Raw genomic sequence first — 24,808 nt, 5'->3', positions numbered from 1 at the left:
ACATCAACACTCCTCAAATAAAATCTATACACAGAAGGAACATTGGCCAATTCATTTTGTGAGGCCACAGTTTTGATACAAAAACAACATAAAGACACAACAAAGAAAGAGAATTACAACCAATTTCCATTATAAACATAGGATATATTGTATAAGGAAAAGATCTATTTTTTTTTTTTTGGCAGGGTGGTGATGGCACAAACTTTTAATTCCAGCACTCAGGAGGCAGAGGCAGGCGGATCCCTATGAGTTCGAGGCCAGTTTGGTCTACAAGAGCTAGTTCCACAACAGGCTCCAAAGCTACAGAGAAACCCTGTCTTGAAAAACCAAAGAGAAGAAAAAAGAAAAGGTCTATTTTCAATATAAGGAAAAAGAAGAAAAAAAAATACTCAGAAAGGAGAGTAGTTATCCAAACATATAAATAGTCTAGAGGCTAAATATTGTTTATACTACCACACTATGGAGTTGAGAATAAACCCCTAGAATGTCAGAATGGAATCATAAACTTGTGGGTTTCTATATTAAAAATGGATGGGTACAGAAAAAAAGATGTGAGTGTGCACATGCTTTGTGTGTGTGTGTGTGTGTGTGTGTGTGTGTGTTTGTGCGTGCGCGTGATTCCCAGCTATCACTGAGGAATTCAGGGAGCTCACCCAGAAGCCAGTGCTGACTGATAAGCTTTACTAACAGTCAAGGGCTCCCTGAAGAAATGCTAGGCCAGGGTTACAGCAGAGTCAGTACAAGAAAATCTCAGCATCCTGGCCAGAAGTACAGAAATGATCAAAATACAATTAGGAATTGGCAAAAGTCGCAAGAGCTTGCTTGAAGGACATCACTCTCCCAGCCAAAGTGAAGACGCTTTGAGTAAATGTGTTATAGTATTAGACTGTAACTGAATACAGCAATCCACATGACAACAAAAACAACCAACAGAGGAGAAGGGAAAGAGTCTTCCTTATAATAGACTACCACTAATCAATGCCTAAGAAAGGATGGACTTGGTCACCACCACTTGGCAACTATCACAGTAGCCTTCTACAAAGACAGAGGTCAATTGAGGATGCAGAAATACACGGCAGGAAGTTTGCTTGGATGCAGCGTATTCTCATAGGTCCCAAATTCCTTTCCGCTAACTGACAAACAGAGAAACTAAAATGTAGAAATCGAGCCAGGCATGGTAGTTCAGACTTGTGCTCCCAGCACTCAGGTGGTGGAGGCAAGAGGGTCAGTAGCTCAAGACAAGCCTCAGCTACACAGCAAGTATGAGGCTAGCCTGGGATGCACAAGTCTCAAATAAACACACAAATAAATAATCAGTGTAGTTTATAAAATCATTTTAAATACTAAATTAGCAAATACATGTTTCATATACGCATGTATGTCTATATGCATAAATGTGTATGTGTGTACACATTATGTAAGAAATGATGTTCAGAGTGTTATAGGACTTGCCTGAGGGTACCCTACCATGGGTGCCAGAACGGGTAAGCTCCCCAGCTGGAGACTCCTGCTCCAGACTCCACTACCCTGCCAATGGTCCCTGTGGGTGCACTGAAACCAAAGAGAACATCCTGGCAAATGCCTATAAAGAAATCAATGTGCCTTTGACTCTGGAGCCAAATTTTAACAAGTAAGCGACTACCCAAATAAATAAGCTATAAATAATGAAGATCACTGGCATATGTGTACACAAAAATACAGAGACAGAGAGATGTACATGGATAAAGAGTGCATGGGAGACGCAGAGAGAGGGAGCTATGGAGAGGAGGAGAGGAGGGACAAGAGGCAGAAGCAGCAAAGATAAAGAGAGGCAGGGAACATACAAGCAAATGGGGCAAATACTGCCCGCTAAGGTTAGGTGTGAATCAGTCACTAGCCCAGTGACAGTTTTTTACTCTTCTAATTTTTGTAAGTTTGTCAAAGTAGAAAGTTAACAAAAGCTAAAGGAAATACAGCCTTCTTTTCCTCAAACATGGTACTCCTTTCCTTTAGCGATACAAGGCCAGAGGCTGCCAAGGCGGTCCATCAGTTGACAACAATCGCTGCTGTCGCAGAGATTCTGCGTTAAGATTTTGAGCAGCTCAAAGCCATGTATAACCCCAATTCCAGAACATCCGATGCCCTCTTCTGGCCTTCCTGGGCACTGCATGCATATGTGCTCAGACACACAGATAGGCGAAATATCCATATATGTAAAATAAAATCTTAAAGATACAAAGGCCAGCCCAGCAAAGCAGGGCATCCCCATCCTGGCTGTGTGACCCCGGGACGCTCATTTTTCCTTTTTTCCTGGTTCCTCTGCTGTAAACAGGTCTGAACTACGGGGTCTCCTGGTCTCTAAAGACATGAAGCCCTCCCACTCCATTCCCTTAAAGGAGTACCTACCATCAGACTCGCTCTCTTCAGACTCCATCTCCACTGGTCCCGTGGGCTCTGGGACTGTAATCAACTCCCTGGCAGCAGGTACAGGCATCTCCCCTTGCTCGATGGTTTTCAGGGAATCTCCACGTTCATCAGAAGACAATGCCTTTTCTAAGTCACCCATTGCCTCTGTACTGCATGGCTTAGAAGCAGGGGTTTGTGCACTCTGTGTCTCAACATCACTTGAAATACGAGAGGAAATGCATTTCCTCTCGGGCGGGTTGAGACCTACCTGTAGCTCGGGCCCTTCAAGGCACGTGTCCAGCCTCTGATCAGAATATTTTCTCACTGGAGATACCAGGGTCGGTTTCCTTTCACCGAGGCGCCCAGAGGCATCCTGGCATGGAAGTTCCGTGCACGCTGACGGGAGGGGAGCTTGCTTACCCTCAACCTCATTCTCACTGCTTCTCTCAGATGCTGCATTCACCACAGGAGTAGGTGACATTTGTTCTTCTGGAGCATAGCATTCACCAGCTTGATGACAAGCGGCACTCAATGAATGAGCAGAGGAGGTCTGTTCTTTCTCATGACCGCAGCTGGCCGCACACTCCTCTACCACCGTCGCGGCGGGTACAGGAGGAACTGTGGCAAACGGCATGCCACCACCGCTTACGACAACTCCATCACTATGCTCCTGGTCTGGCCCGTTTCCAGGCGGTGTTCGCACTGCCGGCTCATCACTCCTGGCGCATACCCTCCCATCTTTAACATCACCTAACACTCTCATCACTGTCCCTCCTGTGGGCTCATTGTCTCCATCACACGCTTTCACGTCTTCGTCATCATCCAGAGCTTTCTGAATAGCCGCAAGGGTACGTGGCGATACGGATACTACATCAGCCGTGGCCAACAAGTTCCTCTCCCTAGGCTGCCTTCCCTCTCCACTCTCTGGCTCCTCTTCTGAGCTACTTCCCAGCATGGCTGCCTGCATAGCCAGTAAAGTCCTCGGAGAAGGAGGTGTGGCCTCTGGTTCTTTCTCTGACTTCACCTTCTCATGGGGTGAGGATTTCAGGTCCAAGGACATGCTGTGCATTCTGCTGGAGGAAGGAGAAGCCTCCGAATCCGCATCCATGACTTTCTTAGCCTGAATACCTGAGAGAAATTAAAACATTACCCACCATGCAATTCACAGTGTGACAATGTATTTCTGGGAAGATGAACAAGAGAATCCTGAATCGTAAATATAGTGATACAATTTTATTAAACCTGTTCACTAATTCTAAAGTGGCTGGCTCTGTAGTAACTAATCCATTAGTGATAAATATAATTGCTACTACCTAACCAAGATTCCCCTGGCTTTATCATGAATGTCTTTTCCCAGACCTCAGAGCAAAAAAGTACCCAAGATTTTATTTTGTAATTTAAAATTTTATTTATTATATTTGCCACAATACACAGTCAAAAGGAAAACAAAAACTTTTATCTATTTCATTAAACAAAATCCCATTTTAGATTATTTCTTACTTGTTTCTATAGAAAAAAAATTAAATCCTGGTGTTGGTGCTCATACATGTGAATTTAAATTTGTAAAATGATCTTTCTCCCTATTACTTTAATTACTAGAAAATTCAAATATGCTTTTGAAACTAAGTTCTTTATCATAAAATCTGAAATGAAAAAAAAAATTCCAATACCCCTAAGAAAAAGCAGCAATAAAGAAACCAAATATACATGATAGAGTCGCTGAAAGTACTGGCCGTGTGGGGTAAGGAGGCAAGGGGGACGGCCTTCGGAGTCAAACATGGCTTTAGAAACTGTGACTCATTTAGTTCTTTACTTATTTTAGTGTGAGTGTGTGTTCATGTAAACGAATGCCCTACTTGTGTGGGTGCTTGGGAAATCAGAAGAGAATGCTGGACCCCTTGGAGTTGGAGTTACAGGCACCTGTGAGCCACGGTGTGGTTGACCTGGAAGCCAGCTCCTCTGGAAGAGCAAGAGGAGAGCTTACCTGCTGAGCCATTCTGAAGCTCCTTGTTGTATACTTCCAATGCTAACTTCATTTTTAAAAATTACTTTGATATAACATATTCCTTCTCACATCTTTTTAAAATAAGGTTCACAGAGTCGGATGGTGGTAGCACCTGCCTTTAATCCAGCCTTTAATAGGGAGGCAGAGGCAGGTGGATCTCTGTGAGTTCGAGGCCAGTCTGGTCTACCGAACGAGTTCTAGGACAGGCTCCAAAGTTACACAGAAAAACAAAAAGTAGATATTACATTTGCACCCATCACAACAAAAATATGGTCAAAAGTCTGAAGAAATATCAGAGACGTTCTACTGTCAATGGGCCCAAAACTCTACCTTACGTAGCTAATGTGTATAATAGATTTATAAAGAACAGAAGCCAGCACATACGGGACACTTTACAGACAGGACCTGACACAGCCCACAGAACAAACCTGTATCAGAGACACAAAGTGTCTGGCATGAAAGCAAAGACTCACAGAGCTAAGGACACTTGCTCAAATCAAGAGTCAGAACTGGAAATCGAGGCATGCCTGCTTCTAAATCCCATGATTTTGACTTTTGTTTTCCCTATCACACCAAGACTGGGGCTCATTATGTTACTTCGTTTTCTCTCAGTTTTGAAAAGTAGTGTTTCTCCATATGATATGAAAAGGAGGTATACTAGGGGCAGAGAGGTTTAACTAGGGAAGGAGTTGAAGGAATAGAAGAAAGGTGAAGATTTTAGGGGGGATGGGTCAACCAAAACCAAAGATAGATGCAAAAACCACATGGAAATGTACCACTGTATAAATGAAAAAAAACAATTAAAAAAAAAAAAAAACTTGAATGGAAGTGCCCTGTGTGAGTTGACAATATTGCTCCTAGACGCCATGGGAAGTGATCAAAAATCCCAGTGCCAAGTGCAAGCTACCCCCATGGGTCTGTGACCAGACAGCCAGAGAAGCTCCCAGAAGAATATAGGCCATTGCTACTGCTCTAATCCAATTGCAAATGACACTACACACCCTGGACACAGGATGCAGAAGTTGGAAATGAGCTGGAAGCCTCCTCCCTGGTACCCAGCTACCACAGAACTGAAAGGTACTAGGCAGGCGTTTGGGAGTGAGGAGTTTTCAAGTCTTTGCTGGTGGTGAACACTGTGCTACAGTTCTGACCTGACAGACCAGATGTGCCCGTTAGTGCAACAGTGTCAAGAACACTCTGGGGTCAATCAACATAGACTCAGCGGGATTTGTGGTCCACTCTACAGGAGGTTATGCATGCCTGAGACTGCATAACCCAGCCAAAACTCATGGCTAGAGAGGTCACTGCCCTAGAAAAAAAATGTAGGGCTGCTATTTTGCTAACTGAACATGTAGTCCAACTGCTTCCCAAAGCCCAACCTTTGTACCTCAGAGCCACGGTTGCTGCCAGCCTGGACCAGAGAAGCTTCTCCCTGAAGAGGGCAACACTCAGTGCTGAGTTCCGGAGCAAGCAGCTGCTGAGTGCTCGGCCATCAATGTTTCATACAACACACACAGCAGAGCCCTTAAGGAGGGAGGGGGGAGTAAAAAGAATGTAGGGGCCTGAGGATGGGAAGGAACACAAGATGCTATGTTCTGGATATGGGACGGCCTTCAGAGCCATAAGACACAGCAGCTGTAGCTACCTGCAGAAGCCCTACCAAAAGTCTGAAGAGCTCAGGGCTCCTGGTCGAAGTCCCCGGATGCTCTGTGTCTGCTTTGACTGGCACAGGATACAGCCTATCATCACGGCAGGGACGGCATGACGGCAGGAGCAAACTGCATCGCTATCCTATGGCTTTAAGCTGCCAAGCCAATGACAGGGCCTGGTACCTTTTATCAAGATGTAGTGGGCGGTGTCTTCAGAGACCACTCTCCTTGACTCCACCTCCTTTAGGAAGCCCCCCTCATCTTCGTACTGCCTCTGGATTTGTCCCGAGTGCTGCTGGTTCATTTCCTTTTGGACATTTTCTATGTGCTGGTTTAGGTAGTTCTTCTTAAGCAAGCCTTTCAGCTGGTACTGTGAAAAGTCATTAGACTCCTCGGGAGAAAATAAACAAAAGTGCTGTTTTCCACTAACAGGTAACACCACCACGCACCAACCCATCCCCAAAAGGCACAGCCTCTTAGCATAAAAATAAAACTTGAAAACTAAGGTGGGGTTCCAGGGGTAACTCTCTTTGCTTTTTTTCTTTATTGTTTGTTTGCTTTATAGACAGTCCCTCAATAAACAGCCCAAGCTAGCCTGGAGCTTACTATATAGACCAAGCTAGCCTTGAAATTGTAGAAATACTCCTGTCTCTGCCTCCCAAGTACTGTGATTAGCACACGTGGCGTTATAACAGCCATCAAAAAAATATCCGGGCAGTGGTGATGCACACCTTTAATCGCAGCAGTCAGGGAAGCAGAAGCAGGTGGATCTCTGTGAGTTCGAGGTCAGCATGGTCTACAGAATGGGTTCCAAGACAGCCAGAGATACACAGAGAAACACTGTTTCGAAAAACCAAAGAAAGAAAGAAAGAAAGAAAGAAAGAAAGAAAGAAAGAAAGAAAGAAAGAAAGAAAGAAAGGGAAAAGAGAGAAAAATTCTTTGAAACAAAAAGAATTAAGCAAAGGAAATTATGAAGGATTTTTTTATTACTTAATCATTCATTCAAACACCATTTGCTGAGCTAGACTACATGGCTGTGGTATGACGTGTGATGGTGGCTCAGTGAAACATAATCTTCTAGATACAAATGAAGTGCCTAGCACTAGCCCTGTCCCTGGTCCCCAAACGACAAAGAATAAAGCAACCGGAGGTTTTAATCATCAAAATTAACAAGTATAAAGCTTTTTCCACTGAGGACATTCTAAGTACTTTTATACAAACTACCTTGATTTATTCTCCCAGACATCCAATGAGACATTTTTCTATCTCCAGTCTGTAAATGACGGACTTGAGACTTCAACGCCAGACTCACATGGAGACCTCAGCCAGATGGCTTTTACACAGCTGAGTACATTATTGGTCTCATTACCCCTGCAACTAGGACATGGATCTTCTCTTGTGAATACCATAAGGGCACAATCGAAGCCGCCCCAAGGTCCATCCTGGACTACTTGGAATTTGTCTTCTCATGGGGCCACCCTAGCCTTCCAGCCCTATCAACAGCATGGTTTCAAGGAGAAGAAGAGAAAACCGTGAGGGGCTGTCTCTCTCCTTTCCTTCTCACTCCACTCAAATCTTATTTCTGAGTCACACTCAGAGATTCCTCACAACCCCTCAAAACACAGGCCTGAAAGATAGATGGAGCCTGGATTGCTTTCCCCTTGGAATGAAAATATACTTATTTCTTGTACCAAACCCTAATAATATAATTTCTATGTATCTTATTATTTTCTTATTGCACTGACTGCATAGAAAATCAGAAATAAGAGATAAATCCTTTTTTTCATCTTTTTGGTGCCAGAGTAACAAGCATTCTAAAGTCTAATAGTAAGTTAAAAAAAAACAAATAAAAATGTGACATCAATGCTGAGAACTTACAATCCACCTCAGTGTTTGAGGACAACAGTGTTTGCGTGGGGAACACACGCAAGTAAGCAACTGCAAACAGCAGGTAGCGGCAAAAGGAAGGAAAACGGAACTCACACATCCAGAACTAAAGACTTATGCCCAATGGGTGCATAAATTTAGTAATCACTACCAGCATTGTCAGGGCACACCATACCTGCCTCGGCTTCCTGCGAGTGTGAAGTCACCACACTCAGACCACCCTAGGAGAACACAACAATCCTGTACCTGGAATGCCACATTGGAAGTACTTTCCGTCTATGATTACTTTTTGTCGGCAATGTATGTTGTGGTTTAAAGTAACTTCTAAGAACTGGCCCACAAACCACAGCACGCTGGGCACTTACTATGTCAGACACGGAAGCACCTGCTGAGCGTGTAGCCACGATCAGGACAGGCGTGTTCTGTGCTGAGACTAGAACACCATGTTACAAGGTGCTGAGAACACACAGAAGAGGAGGCCTAGTCTTGAATAGATAGTCCAGAAGACTTCTTTGAACATCTATGAGCTGTAATGGATAAATAAATAAACTATGCCTTATGGGATGTGAGAGATACCAATTCTGTGTCCATGCAACTGGACTGCTGTCTAAAGTGGAGACTTCGACTCTAAGTACCTTCTCTACTTTCCCTCCTTGGAGTGTTGCTGACGTTCTGTTCTATGCACTGGTGTGCTACTGTTTATGGCTGCGTGTTTTACCTCTGGCATTGCTTCAAACAGTGTCCGTCTTCGCTTGGTAAACTCTTTCATGTCAGTTAAGATCTCGTGCTTGACTTCAGGTGGCAGGCTGGTGAAGTCCTCAGACTCGACATCGATGGCCTGAGGATTATGAAAGAATTCTTCCTGCGGGGAGTAAAATGCTGACATCATTAAATTTATATTTACCCAGGTAGGCCTAGTCATTGCTACGAACACTGTGTTTATATTACAAAATACAGCTCTACATAATCTACACACAGAAGCACACACTTTGCAGTAGGCATCACAGTGAACAAACAGGGAAGCCCCTTCATTTGTCCACTCACTCCAAAGCAAATCACTTATCACGCGCTCAGACTACACCCAGGCTCCACTCAAAGACTCTGGACACTGTGGTGCCTGTGTACGTACGAACCCTAATCTCATGAGTAGAGCAAGGCACGTAAGCAAGAAAATAGGTAAGCAAGGTAACTGTTAGAACATCCAATAGGCTGAGCTGCTAGGAGTAATAAGGGAAAGAAAAAGGGGAAAAAAATCTTACATGGTAGACGGAGAAAAGTCTATCAGAGAGATGTCTGGGGCAGGGATTTTTTCAATACCAAGAACCTGATGGGAGTGGGAAGTCTAGATTGAGGAAGAGCAAGCAGAAGGATTCTGAAATGAGAAAAGACTTGTGGATGAGAGCCATTTTTAGCTACATTAGTTTTTTGTGTGTTGTTTTGTTTTCTTAAGAAAATAACATCTTAACGAAATTAATTTGGGGGCTGGAGAGATGTTTCAGTGGTTAAGAGCACTGGTTGCTCTTCCAGAGGGTCTGAATTCAATTCCCGGCACACAGAAAGCAGCTCACAGCTGTCTGTAACTTTCTTAATCCTAGCACTCAGGAGGCAGAGGCAGGCATGATTCTGTGAGTCCAATACCAGCATGGTCTACATAGTCAGGTCCAGGGTGACTGGGACAACATAGAGAAACCCTGTCTCAAAACCTCCACCCAAAAAAGGAAGAAAGAAAGACATATATAATGCCAAATCCAATATAGAAATGCACTGCATGCATGGGTAAGTGTGGATTTTACATATACATACATATATACATAAATATAAACATATACATATATGTATACATACATGCAATCAGAAATGTGCACAGTTAAAGGGACAACTATGTTTACTTCTTATTGAGAATGTTCATAAACCCATCCTGCTTCATGAGGATCACTCATGTTCATCATTTCAAATAATGAAACACGCTCTGAATTCCCGCCACGTGAGTACCTGCAAAGCTTGCTTTTGATCCATTCTTGCTTGCCACTGCTTTTCATCTTCCTCTTCCGAACTGCAGTCAAGAAAACACTTTTAACATCCGTGACTTTTAACAAACACTTAAAAACATGCTTCTTGAGCTCAAGGGCTATAACAGCGAATGGGATGGGTAGGCTGTGACCCTAGGATCTCACTGTCTAATGGAGAACACACGCAAGTAAACGACTGCAATATGAAATCCTAACTCCCTCCATAAGGAGCAGAAAGTTGGTAGTGCTAAGTTAAGGAGTAAATCACCTACAAAACCTCGGGCAGTGTGGTGGTTTGAATAAGAATAACCTTCACAAGCTCATACGCCTGAACGTTCAGTACCTAGTTGGTGGAAGTACTTGGGAAAGAGGTGTGGCCTTGTGGGAGGAGGCGTGTCGCAAGAGTCAGGCTTTGAGGCCTCAAATCCTCCCACCATGGCCAGTATATGCTATGCTGTCTAAATAGGGTTCCAGATGTAAGTTAGCAGCTGTTCCTGCTGCCATGCCTTCACTCCGCCATAACAGACTCGAACCCTCTCAAAGCATACGCCCAATTAAACAGTTTCTTTTAGCCAGGCAGTGGTGGCACATGCCTTTAATCCCAGCACTCAGGAGGCAGAGGCAGGCAGATTTCTGTGAGTTCAAGGTCAGCCTGGTCTACAGAGCGAGTTCTAGGACAGGTTCCACACTGTGTCAAATAAAATAAAATAAAATAAACAAAAACCAGTTTCTTTCACCACTTGTCTTGATCATGATGTTTTATCACAGCAATAGAAAAGTAGCTAACACAGTCATGAAGTTTTCCAGAATCTCCTACAATTACATTGGTGGATTTGCTATAAACAAAGGACTCAAATGCAGGATATAAAGGAAGCACATGTGAGGAAGTATTCTAGGTACATGAACTGAGTTCTGCAGTCATTTGGAAAAAAGGCAAGAAAATTCTGTCTATGACAGAGAAGAGACCGGGGGACAAGACTGAAGAAGAGTGATTAAAAGGCTGAAAGTCTTGAAACGACAAGGTAGGCTAGGCATGGTAATGTAGGCCTGGGTCTCCAGCACTGAGAAGAGTACAGCAGGAAGGTTGTAAGTTCAAGGTCAGTCTGAACTACAGAGCAAATTCCAGGTCAGACTAGGATACATGCTGAGTATTTGTCATTTAGGGGGGGAAAAAAAAAGCAGAAAAATATATTATGGGGGCTGGAGAGATGGCTCAAAGGTTAAGAGCACTGACTGCACTTCCAAAGGTCCTGAGTTCAATTCCCAGCAACCACATGGTGGCTCACAACCATCTGTAATGAAATATGCTGCCCTCTTCTGGCCTGCAGGGACATATGCAGGCAGACCACTGTATACTTAACAAATAAATAAATCTTTAAATATATATATACATATATATATATATATGTATGTATATATATATATATAAATCATGAAGTTTTGTAAAAGAAAAAAATGACAATATCAGAATTTGGCTTTAAATAAAGTGTAGAGGACACAGTCGACTGTGCTGGGAGTAGAATCTGAGGCAAAAGTATGAGGTCAAAGATGAGACAGAAAAAAGTTTGGGTGCTACTGAGATGTCAGAGAGTGATACCAACAATGGAAAGAAGGAAATGATGTACAGAGAGAAAGCTAAAGGTTTAGGCATGTGTAGAGGAAGAGCAAGGGGAGAGATCAGGACAGGGGAGGGATAATCAAAAGTATCCACAAAAAATTCAGATGAAAACCCAGTAGTTCGTAAGTTAGTTTAAACACGTAATCTTGAAAAAGAGAATCTGAACAGATACTCTGCATGGATATGCACTGATCCTAGAAGGTGTTATAATAAATTATAATTCCCTATAAATTATTGGTCAGGGAAACCAGGAGGTTTCCCGATGCTGAGATTCCAGGCTTTCGCTACCAGTATGCCCAGGTTTTTATGTGGCTGTGATGGATACAATGGGTCCTCATACTTGAGGGGCAAGCCCCTTCACTAACTGAGCCACCTCCCCAGCCCCTAAAGTGATACTCCTTAGTAGATAAACATTTACCTATGTTTTTCTTCCTCCTGTAAAGGTGGCAAAGCATAGATATCCTCTCTTTGAACTCGAGTAAGACTGGGTAGAGCTTCATTTCTGAAAAGCACATACAGTTGTCAACAAAAATCATATGAAATGCATGTTTAGTCAACCATCTCCTCCTGCCGGTTGCACAAACCCTGCTCAAGGACAGTGGTTACCACCCTTCACCTGGCTGCGTCTCCCCAAAGCCATTATTGTCATAACTAAGAACCATGTGGGGGAAAAGGGGAACTCACTAAGGCTCCTCAGAGCCTTTGTCACAGTCTCAGCTACAATCAGAAAGGGGCCTATCACAGTAAAATCAGGTTGCGGGGAACTCCGTTGTAAAGCACCTGACCAGCACCTGTGAGGCCCTGTGTTCCAATCCCTGCAACTATTAAAAAAAAATACAAATCTAATTAATTAATTAAAGGAAGAAGCAACACCATAGCTTTTCACTCTCGTTAGCCACCATCCCACACCCCCAGGTCTGAAGCTATCTGCTCGCTGCTCTCCTGACTCTTCCTGTTGTGAAGAGACAAGGAGAGCGGACAGTAGGCGCCAGGGAGGGTGTACGGCACAGTCCTCTTGCCTTTTCCTCCTGAAGGCAGTTTGCAGAGCCTGTCTCTTCAGAAACGTCTTCAGGAGCTTCTCTGTGGTTCTTCGCGAGTCTGTGGATGCGGAATCCTTCCTCTGCCTTCTCTTTGCCTATAAAAAGTGAAGCACATGGGATTTCACTTCAGGTGTGGGGCCACTAAAAACGTTTCAGGATCTGAATGTAGGACAACGGCTGTACTAGGGCTTCCTCCTCACTTCTGTCAATGAGCATCTTCAGGTTCTGTGCTGTGGTGTGGGAGAATTATCTGTATCCTGTCAGTCATATTTTAAATAAATGCTGATTGGCCAGGCAGGAAGTATAGGCGGGAAAACCAGACAGGAAGTAGAGGTGGAGCAAAGAGAACGGGAGTATTCTGGGAAGCAGGAAGCTTCCTCTGCCATTCCTGCCCAGATCACCAAAGAAGAAACATGTGAGCTGACAGCTGAAAAAGGTACCAAGCCATATGGCTAACATAGATCAGAATAATGGGTTAATATAAGCTGTAAGAGTTAACAAGAAGCCTAAGCTAATGGGTCAATCAGTTTATAATCTTATGGAGTCCTGTGTGTGATTTTCTTTGGAGCTGCCCGGCTGAAGGGTACTGGGCAGGACAGATACTCCAACAAGCGGCCCCTCGCTACAGTGCCAGACAGGATGCACAGAGCACTTGTCTAAAGGTCACCTATGTAGTACATCTGGGAAGTTACTAGCTTATTGTCAGTTTCTTATAAATAAATTTCAATACCACCAAGAATCTAAATCTTTATAAAAATTATCACAAAATCAATTTGATTCTGTTTCAAGAAATGATTTTTACATACCTCTGCCCCACACACAAATGCAGCACTATATTAGAAAAAATCCTTAGCATATATAAAAGCATTCTAATAAATGTTGAGCTAAGTGGACAATTTCACTGGGAAGGCATCTGAGGATTACCCAGACCAGAGCAGTTTTATTGTTGTTGTTCTGAAGGTAGTTTTTTGGTTTGCTTGCTTGCTTGTTTTTCTGTCACCAAGGACACTCAATCACGCTCTAAAGAAGACATCTCTTAAGTAGGGGTCCACAGCGAGCAACAGTAGCCCAGCCAGACAAAATATGAACCATCTAAACAGATATCCTAAAGAAACTACTTAAGAATTCAAGTAGTTTCAGTTAATAGGTAAATTTGATCCTAACATATATAATAGATTTTCATAAATATTGTAAAGATAAACTGTTACAAGCCTGGCACAGTGTTGCATGCCTTTAATCCCAGCACTTAGGACAAAGGCAGAACTATGCAAGTTCAAGGCAGGCTTGATTATATATATGGAGTTTCAGGTCAGCGGAGGCTACATAGAGAGAGCCTGTCTCAAAAAATAAAAGAGAAAAAGAAAAAAAAACAAACTAACAAACAAAAGAGTTAAGCATAAATTTTTAAAAGCAATTGAAATTAAATTGATTACAAGTCAAAACTGCTCATTGAAAGCATACAGTGGTGGCGCACACTCTTAATCCCTAGCACTCAGAAGGCAGAAGCAAGTGGATCTCTGAGTTCAAGGACAGCCTGGTCTATAGAATGAGTTCCAGGGCAACACAGAGAAACCCTGTCTCAAAAAGCAAAAATAAAATAAATAAATGAATAAATAAATAAGGAATACATTCAGGCAGCCTTATAAGGACGGAACAAGCTGTTACAGTTAGGAATATATATACATATATACATGTAATAATAATTAGGGGAAAAAGGAGGCCATGAATTAGAAGACTGGGGAGGAATACATAAGCGGGTTTGGAAGGAGGAAAAGGAAGGGAGAAATGTTGCAATTGAATTTAATATAAAAATTGCTAATGGTGTCTAAAGAGAAAATAAAATGAAATGATATTTACCAAGGTCTGTTTCTTTAGCAGTGGAGCATCTCCATCAAATACAAAAATAGGGCGAATACGAAAAAATAACAGCTTGCAGAGCCGATGGAACAGTGTGAGAAGATGAGCATTTTCTATTGCATTCCCATGGTGATCTCGGACTCCTTTAAGTGCTTGGTTTAGCCAAATGCTAATATCTGGGAGAACCAGTAAAGGAAAACAGTATGGAGTTTCCAGCTTCATCCTCAAACTTTCAATATCCAAGACATGATACCAACAAATAGAGAACATTAAACATATAGCACCATTTATGGAAGTTGGATGATACCTGGCCATGACAGAATCTACCCAAAGTCAGCTAGCTTTTCTTTGGTCCCTTATTACTTTCCACACTCTGAAAGTCATAGGCAGATCCACACCTTCAAAAGTCTAATGACAAAGACAGCTTCTTTAGATTCCCAATTGAAATTTAACATTATACATGAGTTCACACACACACATGCGATGACATAATAAAACTACATACAATAAGAGCAATTATCAGGTATTGTATAAATAAAGGGTGCAAATATTAACTTTAATAAAGTAAAACTATATACAATAAGAACAGTTTTCAAGTAAGAATTCCAATCACAATGCCCAGTCCATTAGTATTTGGCAAACTCAGAGAAAATATTCTATTATCTATCCTCTCCTGATGACTAACGTTCTGTACCTAATTTACTTTCTATTATAACTAAGGAAAACTGTAACTACAACTATCTAGTCTCAACTGCATCAGAGACCTAAGAAGGATATAATATTACCTGAGTAAACAGGAAGTGCAGAGCAAGTAACATCCAAAACTATAGAAACAGCAGAGACATCTGGCTGCCTGAACAATCTCCCTAAGATTCCTCTTCAACATTAGAGCAGCCATCTTCAGTCTATAGACCTAGAATATCTGACAGACTGTTATGTGAAGCAGGAAATTTTGAAGGACTGTCCTGCCTTGTTTTGGCAAAGTTTGGCAGCCACTTTCTTTGATGTCCTGTTTGCCCAATTTAGACAGCATAATGTCAGCCGTCGAGGAAAGGGCAGTTTCTTTGCTCAGTGGCTAACTTTACCACCAATAAAAACAAACTCCTTATAATGGTTGTTTGCGGCCAATCATTCTTTTTCTAAGTAAACTGGTGCTTCCAGGAGCAGACATGTCTCAGTGTCATGAAAAGCCAAGACATCTCCTATGGATATAGGCTAGTTTAATTCAGCACTTCCTTCTACAATGTAATGTCTCTCAGCAACTGTCCTTCTCTGTTCATTAACATTCAAAAAATTCAAAGTCAACAAACACCATACAGGATTCAGATGTCTTGTGTATTTACCACCTTTATGTGGCTTTTTCTTATATTACTTTACTCTCTTTAAAGACTTTAGCATTTTAAAACTATTTATATTTTTCTATGACCCATCTTTTTTTTAGCATCTAAGCATATTTTTAAATATACCATACCTTTTTAGAGGTTTTCTGTGTCTGGGCCTGGCTTTACTAACCTCCTGTAGCATTCTCTGACCGTGTGAGACAAATCTTGTTTTTTTTTCCCCCTTGGTTATTCAAAACAGGGTTTCTCTGTGCAATTTTGGAGCCTGTCCCCTCTGTAGACCAGGCTGGCCTCGAACTCATGGAGATCTGTCTGCCTCTGCCTCCCAAGTGCTCAGATTAAAGGCCTGCGCCACCACTGCCCAGCTGTGAGACAAATCTTTAACTGCCATGTCAGTCACCATGCTGATCAGCTTGGTGCATGGCGCTGGGTCCAGCCTGCAGGCATCAGTGGAGTTGCATCTCTGTACGCCACCAAGCACCAGCCCGTCTGAAAAACTAGGAAGCTGTGTCTGGCTCCCTGCTTGTGTGTTTGAAGCTTTTTTATTAACTCGTTCTCAGATCCTAGGTGGAAATACACGTCCCACACTAGGCATCATATGTAATACATATCTAAATTAGTCTATTAATAAAAACTTGGGAGTCACATAGCACAGTATGAGCCTGGTAGATCCAACAGGTGATGGAGAAAAGCCCAGTCAACCCTGCTCTCTGCTTTTCCAAGATCCAAAATTAGCCTCCAAACTCCTAAACCCTTCTCCCTCCCTGTGTCCCGCTCTCCCGATCTGAGTCTGCCAAAGTCGTCTATGGTTTATTCTGGTCAGCTCAGTGTTGATTCTATCCTCTGAATCAAGGTTGAGTTTATTGACAGTTTCAGGGGACAGGGCGAATAAATCTCCCACAACACGTTTATCCTCAAGAAATTCTCATGGATCTACAATAAGATGCTTGAATTTAACAATAAAAATATAAAAAGGTTGGAAAGCTTTGCCATGGGTCAGTGCTTAAAGCTCAATTACAATATGCTAAGTTCTGAGGATAGCATGTTCTTTGGAGGTTCAAAACAGGTTTAATGATTAAAATTAATTACAAAGCATTACTAGAGGAAAGCTACTAAACTAAATAAAAACTAAACAGTATAATTCTCTTTATAATCTACGTAGTTTGTTAAATGCAGAAACTGTATGCATTTAACTGGCCAGGCACCAGCCATACTAAGGACAGCAACCTTTCCCAAAACAAGTTGTTATGTTTTCTTGTAGTTTTCTCACTATCTCAATGTTTTTAAGACTTTAAAAAAAAAAAAACTTACTTTGCATTTGTTCCTAAGCATGAAACAGCATCCTATTTGATTTCTTGCTCTTTGCCAGTTCCTGTACCTCACCATTAGAGACCTTTCCTAGGCCTACTTCTTCCCTCCACTCTACACCACTTGCAGGGGCTACGTCAAACAACCCACTACACCCTGCACATGTGTCTCCAAGACTATAGCAGCACTTTGTCCTAGATCACCTGGCTAACATTGACCTGACTCCTGGCAGGCATTTCAGAGTCAAACTCCATGGCTTCTCCACTGAGCTGCTTGTGCCCCACCTCAGTGAATTACTGTCTCATGTGGGCCTGCGTTCTGGGTGTCAATTCTCGTGTGCTCATCCAACCAGTAAGAGAACCTACCAGTTCTACCTTGCAGGCACGTCCAACCTTGAATATTGCATCCCTATGTTATTATCTACAAAGTTCGTGCCTAAAACCTGTGCAATCCAGCTACAATAAAAAGAAAAAGAATTACAAAACCTTCCAAACATTTTTAGTAGTTTTAAGGTTTTGTGTTTGGCTACACTCATCAGCTATTATAGGTACATGTGGCCTGGAGGCTGCAGGTTTGCTAAACCTGGAAGTACGCCGAGGTTTGCCAATAAATCTTTTAGCAGGAGCCTTTTGATGCTCTTGTTAAATCTATAAATGATCTGCTTTGTGCTCATGTCTCCTGTCATATTTTAGGCTCCTACACTCCTAATATTATAAACCACTCAGCTCCTTCCTGCCACCAGAGACTTCTCCCATGCCAACCTCACTGCGTCCTACTGAGTCTCAAACTATGTGACATCTTCCTGGCCTCAGTTAACACTTCCAGATACACATCTCTATGAGATGGATTATTAAATTCATCTAACACTGAACGAAGTGTGTACCCTCACTGAGTATACCACCCAGTAGGGGGAGCACCATGCCTGTGAGCAACCTTGCTTGTGTAAACGGCTTTTGTTCGCAATATACTCCTTCCATAAGGCCTGACATATTACAGACAGTGTGCATTATTTTAAAAAAAATCTGAATGTTTTTAAATTAATGTACATTGTCTAGCATTCGCTACCAACAAAGTTACTCGTGGAATTTGTGTATTAGGGCAATATACTGAGTTTGGGTTTCTAATGCTGTGGCAAAACATCATGACCAAAAGCAAGGAGGGGAGGAAAAGGAATATTTGGCTTATGTCTTCACATCACAGTCTATCACTGAGGGAGGTCAGGGCAGGAACTCAAACAGGGCGGGAATCTGGAGGTAAAAGCTGATGCAAAGGCCACAGAAAGATGCTGCTTGCTGGCTTACTCCTCACGGCTTGCTCCATCTGCAACCCAGGACTGCCAGTCCAAGGGTGGTACCACCCTAGAATGGGCTGGGCTCTCCCCCATTAATCACTAATTAAGAAAATGCCCTTCAGTCTTGTCTGATCATTTCCCGGGGGAGGGGAGTGTTCAAGACAGGGTTTCTCTGTATAGCCCTGGCTCTTCTGGAACTCACTCTGTAGACCAGGCTAGCCTTGAACTCAAATGAAGTTCCCTCCACTCAGATGACTCTCATGCCAAACTGATTTTTTAAAAAAAGGTATTAGTATATTTATCCCTTTATATTAGAGTGCCCCATGTACCAAGCAAATCCAAGACCCTAGGGAGATGCACCAAACAATACATTTGTGAAGGAGGCAAACACACCCCCATGTCTAAGATGCACACATTCTAACAGTATGAAAGACAATAAAATAATTGGCATGTTCATTAAGTGCCAAGAAGTAATAGGACAGAAGAATGGCTGAGAGTTTGGCACTTTAGTTACAAACGACTCAAGAATAAGGCTGGCATGAACAAAAGCCGCAGGGAAAAACCTGGCCGGGTGCGGGGGAGGGGGGGGGCAAGAGATACAAATGGCCTAGGGCAGACGTCTGTGTGGTGGGGTGCGGGTGTGGAAGGTGATGTATGAGGTACAATATACACATCTGAGCCAGTTCCAGAACGTGACTTAAGACCTGAAGAGACGCAGAAAATCAGCTACAAGGAAAGTCGTTTTAACGAAGTTACAACAGTACACGTGTTGTATGGAGATGACAGAGATGGCATGTCTCAGACACAGGTGATCGGGTCCTGGATACATCCTAGAGGAAGGGTTCCACATGTTCTGAATTGCTCTAAAGAACTGCTTCTGCTGGGTCCGTTTCGGCTGGCTTGCGGCACTGCCGTACAGTCTGAATAAGTTTCGACACAGGGGATCACTTTTGACTTTAGAATTGAGAAAACAATTTCAGAGTTTTAAGATAGGTCTTAGCTCTGTCATCCATGAGTCTACAGCCTACAGCCTGAGGAGAGGTTAAACCCCTTACTCCTGAAACACTAAATGTCACGGAAGTGATCCCTTTTCACATGTAAACTAGCTGTGGTTTACCGTTTCTCGGGGGAAGGCTGAGAATCCCCACATAAAATTCTCGGTGAAAAACAATCACATAAAATCAGACAGGCTGAAAGTATTTTCCCAATTTGACTCATTAAACTTCAACACACATGGAACAAATTTACAATCCCCAAGGGCAAGTGCTTAAGTCTGAAGCAAAGCCAAAACTTGCTTTAGAGTTGAAACTCAAAGACCCAGTGACATTTGAAAACTTTTGTTCTTTTGGGAATTCTCTTTAGTCCTGAAGTTAGGTGGCTGAAGACTAAGTTAATCCAGATCGGTATGTGTTCAGAGGGGGTATTATCTCCCCAGTACAAGCAATGCATTAACGGATGGTACGGTCTGTAATGGAAAAAACTAAACTGTTGTTTCTTCATTTTTAACCCAGACATAAACTGTTTAAATAAGCCACTCAGCTATCCATGTGGTCCAAAACCCAATTTATTTGGAAGAGTACGTATATTACAAACCTAAGATAATCGTGGATGAGTTCTTTATTACCAAACAAATACCACCTAAATTTCAGGTATCAGAATTATCACGGTAAAATATAAAAAATTACAGAAGTAATCATATTATGACCGGACACATATATGATTGTATGCAGAATCTTTCTCAATTTTTTTTTTTAGATAAATGACCCATTCTTTCAGAAAAGCTTAATAACCTCACAAAAATGACCTCACATCCTGAAAGGGACTCAGCCATTTTACAGGTAATTTACTTTTCCTCTGACATCCCTAAATGTTAGGATGCTGCCCTTCCTAATCCTTTACAGGGGCTGGAACAGGAAATAACCTAAATCCTTGATGGCGTTACTAGCAGTACTTTTTCTCAATAATGGGCAAGGAATTATGGGACCTCATACATCCTAAGAAAGGGCTCTACCACTGTAAGGTGAAATCGTCGATGAGAATTTAAGAATTCCCCCTCACTACAAATTGCCCGTTTGTTCACTAATAATTCAAAAATCCTTAAACTGCAGTGATACCGAGAAGCCACTAGGGTGCGACACAACACATGTGCTTTACAAAGTTCTTCAAGTCACACAACTTCCTGTCCCCTGGGTAAAAACTTGTAAGACTGTTTTATTAAATTTTGTCACTGGTGTATTTGACATAAAATGTTATCCTTCCAATATTACATGTTATCCATTAATTATAAGCTGGGCACACAGTGAAGAACTAGCTCATCAAATAATGGCTTCTTTGCTGCACTTTACAGAATGACTTGACACGCCTCACCTACACACACAGACACACACACACACACACGCATACACGCACGCACGCACGCGACCAGCAATTGTTTACAAGTCTTTCTAGTTCTTATTAAGAAAATAGTGTAAGGTACCTCCATCTTCTGAGATAAAAGAGGCACTGTCAAAGAGGTAATGGAAAAGACAAACGAAAACTTCAAAACTAGTACCACATTTTCAAAGTGGGAAAAAAAGAACAAAACGACGACACAAAACCAGCTAACCATACACGGAAATATTACAGGGGCTGAAGGAAACTAATAATTCACTACGCACCACATTAATTTCTCATTCCAAAAGATGAGTTAACTATGCAAAAGAACGGGAGCTCGGAATTCTCTCCACGCTGACCTCCCGCCGCGCACAAAATCACTTCTAAACTTTACAGTGCTGCAGAGCCAGACGCACTTCCAACTTCATCCTTTAAATCTCCCGATTCTCCAAGGCAACCGTGTACCTACTCTGCAGGGAGCACCGAAGCACAGGAGGCACAGACTGATCCTAAAATGAGGAGAGCGGGGCTGCGAGCTGGACAGGCAGACACCCGAGCAATGCCCGGCTCCGGTGCCCCCAGGAGCCCAGCCCTCCTGCAGTAGCCCGGCCCGCGCCAACGCTCCGCCTGAAGGATACCCACGGCCAGCACCTTGCCCTCCAGCGCCTCCGGGCTGACCCGGCGCCCGGAGCACTCCAGCAGCTTCCACAGCCCCTGGACTCCCATGGTGCGGGCCCTTTGCTTCAACTTAGAGAAGGGCGCGCCAAGCGCAGGCACAGGGCGCCCCGCTCCGCTCCAGCAGAGCCCATCTCCCTGCAGCCGGAACTCGCCGCGAGGCGGACGCGCTGGGACACTTCCGGGGAGGACACGGCCTCCGAGAAGAAATGCACGGCTTAGCCATGGCACGTGACTGCAATGGGAGGAGCGGGGACTCCTCAGCCCAAATGGTGGCACGGCTAACAGAAGTGAGCAACGGCGCGGGAGACGCAAGCCTCCAAACGTCCCTCCCGATGCGCTTGATGCTTCCCTCCCCACCCCCACCCCGAGGACATGCAAAACCCACGCGAACTGAAACGTCTAGGCTTCCGTCTAAGGGAACGCGACGGCTGGGAATCCCGTCTTGACTCGTGACGTATAAATCCTGAGCCAGAGCGCTAGGGCTGTCAGTGCAGAGCTGGAACCGATTGTTAATTCACTGCTTCTGTTCGGCCGTCTGTTAGGCGTAAAAGATATTTGCACGTTGGCTTTTTCAGGGGAGTCCCTTTGTGCGTCTTCAATTTCAGTGCCTCCATTGTCCATCTAGCTTTGCAGACTTGATTCCAAGGATTGGGTTAGACTAGAAAAGAACATAAGGATAAATGTTTCCTTGATGTTTTTAAGGGTAAATATTTGCACGACAACGTGCAGTAACTAGGTGTCAGTACAACGGAGTGCTTACCATTGAATTACCTGCAGCATCTGAAACTTTGAGTTCCACAGCTTGTGGTCAGAAATAACGTTGGGCAGAGAGAAGTCCACGAAAAGATCCGCCACCCTTATGCTAACTCAAATTCAGCCTTGTGCCTTATAGTAATTAATTAGCTCTGCAGAGATCATGTTTCTTCAGAACGTCTGTTCTGTTATCTGTAAGCAGGATTTTATGAATCAGAGGTCATGTGTGCAAAGCACTTGGCATTTAGCATACTGTTGTTCAAATCTGATGTACAGTACTGAAATTACATTCAATCCCAGTAATAATCTTGATATGAAAGGACACATGGCCAGACATAGTGTCATAAACATCTAGGAGACAGGCAGAGATAGCATAAATTCAAAACCTACAAAGGGTTTGTCCAAGAAAAAGGGGGGGGGTAGAAGCAGATAATTTCTTACAAGAACCATTTGCAGAAGTCTTATCAGGAATCAGGTTTCAGCAAAACATATCTTGTCCAAAGAGATGATTTATAATATTTAATCATATTTAAATTGCCATATTTACTTGTCTTAGTCTCAGCTTATTTTCCACTGTGCTTTTAACATTTCCTCGATGTGTAAAATTGTGAATTTTTGTATTTTAGCATAGTTGTATTACACTGATGGCAATATAATTGCTTGTTTAGTTTTAGTTACCTCCAACAAGAGACTATAAATTTGTTGAAATCAGTATCAGTCTTGATAGCTTTTACACCTGGTACTTGGAGCACATTGCAGAGTTTCTAGGTGTTGCCTATATAACCTCTCTAGTCTCCTGTCTAAAGGTCTTCACGGCATTTTACATCCTGTGGTATTTGGATCAGAGGTCAGGCAGATGTTAGTTCAGATCTTATCTGGACCATAGAATTACCATGTATTCAGGACAAAATTCACATGTTGGATACATAGTTCCAAGTACTTCAAGATGTGCTTTTATCCAGAGTGATTTCTAGAAAATGAATTTCTTAAACAATGAGGCCATTAGGGGCCTAAGAGTACAGGAACCAGAACTTAGAAATCACTCCTGTGTCTAACATAGCCATGATAAATGATAGATCACAAACATGCAGACATATTTGTGTCTATGGATCTGATTCCTATTTACACACACACACACACACACACACACAATCAGTAGCATCTAGTTCAGTATGATTGCTATCCTTATAAGAGGGAGTTGGAACACAAAAGGGTGAGCACCCACAAGTCTAAGAGACAAGAAACAAACTCGCCAAGACCCTGTCTTGATCTACAAAACTGTGAGGAAAGAAATCTGTTTTTAAGAAACTCAGTTTCTGGTATTTTATTTTAAAACACAAACTCATTAAGATGGCATTAAGATTAGGGGTATTATTATTATAACTGGAAGGTTAACAGAGTAGAAATGTAAAGAGTGAGACTGAGTTAAATAATCTCATAGATCTTGGAGCAGTTGCCTGAGCTCATCCCATGTATGGGACAAAGCAACTTGGAAACATTAGAGTTGCCACACCAGCTGGAAACGATAGGATATAGACCTGTAACTCATGTAATAGTGGATAGAAGAATAGTTACTGGATTTTTTTTAAGTTTTGAGAGCTCTTTGTTTTTACAAAGAGCCAGTGTGCCCATTTGAGTATTAGGCATGCTTTTCAAGCCAAAGCAATATGTTTTAAATATGAAGTGCTTTCGAAATAGTAGCAACCAAGGAGCATATATTTGACATAAAAGGTATTTGCTCTTTTTAAGGTTCAATGCGCTCTATAAACTACTCAATCAATTAAAACACCTTTTCAAAATAATAATTTTAACCAACACTTAAATAGCTTTCCTGTCTTCCAACTATAATTCTAAATACCATACACAGTAGCATATTTGTTTTTGAAACCACTTTCAAAGAGGACATAATCTCATAGGTGAGACAACAGCAATTTCAGAGCCAATTAGTATCCTTCACTAGAAGATCTATGAAGATTGATTCCTAAGGGTTGACTAAGAAATCACATAGGGCAAGAATATTACTAGTTTGCAAGGGGAATCATGAAGAACTCTTACCCACATGACCTGAAAAACTCCCGCGATAAACTCAAACGTTACTGTTTAAACGTTACTTAGTTAAATCTAAGTCACTTTCAATTTTGTAAAATGAAGTTTTTAAGTGGTCTTGTGTCAGTCGGTGTTGCTATAAAGCATATGATCAGTATGCAGTAAATAAACTCTTCCTCGTCCAGATTTCACTTTGTTCTTAAGGTTTATATTTTATTTTGCATTTGTATCCTTTCCTCTAGGTTCTTCAAACCCATTTCTTTGAAATACTCAACTGAACTATTAAAAGTACAGCTTATATTGAAAACACATTTAATCCGCAAAAATTGCAACCCCATTTTGTTCAAACTAATATAAGAAAGTTTCTATTCCCTGCTATGAAGTATTAGAGAAACAGTGCCCAGGTGCCTGAGAAATAAGAAGTATGGAGTAGAAGTCATCACCTTCCACATTGTTTCACTGATTCTAAAAATTGCAAGATGTTTTTTATAACACTAATAACACAGAATTGACAAATTATCATATGCATCATACAAATACAAGGATATGTCCGAAGACACAGAGTCATT

The 24,808-nt window shown here is 42.3% G+C and overlaps 1 protein-coding gene across 3 annotated transcripts in view; it reads right to left on the bottom strand.

The window, feature by feature from the left end:
- Ercc5 (ERCC excision repair 5, endonuclease) overlaps positions 1-21,734 on the bottom strand; it is a 36,440-nt gene extending 14,706 nt beyond the window's left edge. Inside the window, exons 1-9 of one of the 3 annotated variants that reach the window (XM_085684254.2) lie at positions 21,414-21,734; positions 21,232-21,271; positions 14,451-14,626; positions 12,573-12,688; positions 11,972-12,055; positions 9,919-9,979; positions 8,645-8,788; positions 6,223-6,427; positions 2,386-3,513 (exon numbers count right to left, since the gene is read on the bottom strand). In XM_085684254.2, the coding sequence (XP_085540380.2) occupies positions 2,386-3,513; positions 6,223-6,427; positions 8,645-8,788; positions 9,919-9,979; positions 11,972-12,055; positions 12,573-12,688; positions 14,451-14,626; positions 21,232-21,271; positions 21,414-21,488 (2,029 nt within the window). In that variant the 5' untranslated portion in view covers positions 21,489-21,734. Of the gene's footprint in view, positions 1-2,385; positions 3,514-6,222; positions 6,431-8,644; positions 8,789-9,918; positions 9,980-11,971; positions 12,056-12,572; positions 12,689-14,450; positions 14,627-21,231; positions 21,272-21,400 lie in introns of all 3 variants that reach the window. The other 2 variants (XM_048455993.3, XM_048455994.3) reach the window with 2 other exon arrangements.
- Positions 21,735-24,808: the final 3,074 nt, after the last annotated feature.

This window comes from Myodes glareolus, chromosome 27, assembly GCF_982192425.1.
Source record: "Myodes glareolus chromosome 27, mMyoGla1.1, whole genome shotgun sequence".
Lineage (NCBI taxonomy): Eukaryota > Metazoa > Chordata > Mammalia > Rodentia > Cricetidae > Myodes > Myodes glareolus.
This window is presented reverse-complemented; position numbering and strand designations above follow the sequence as displayed.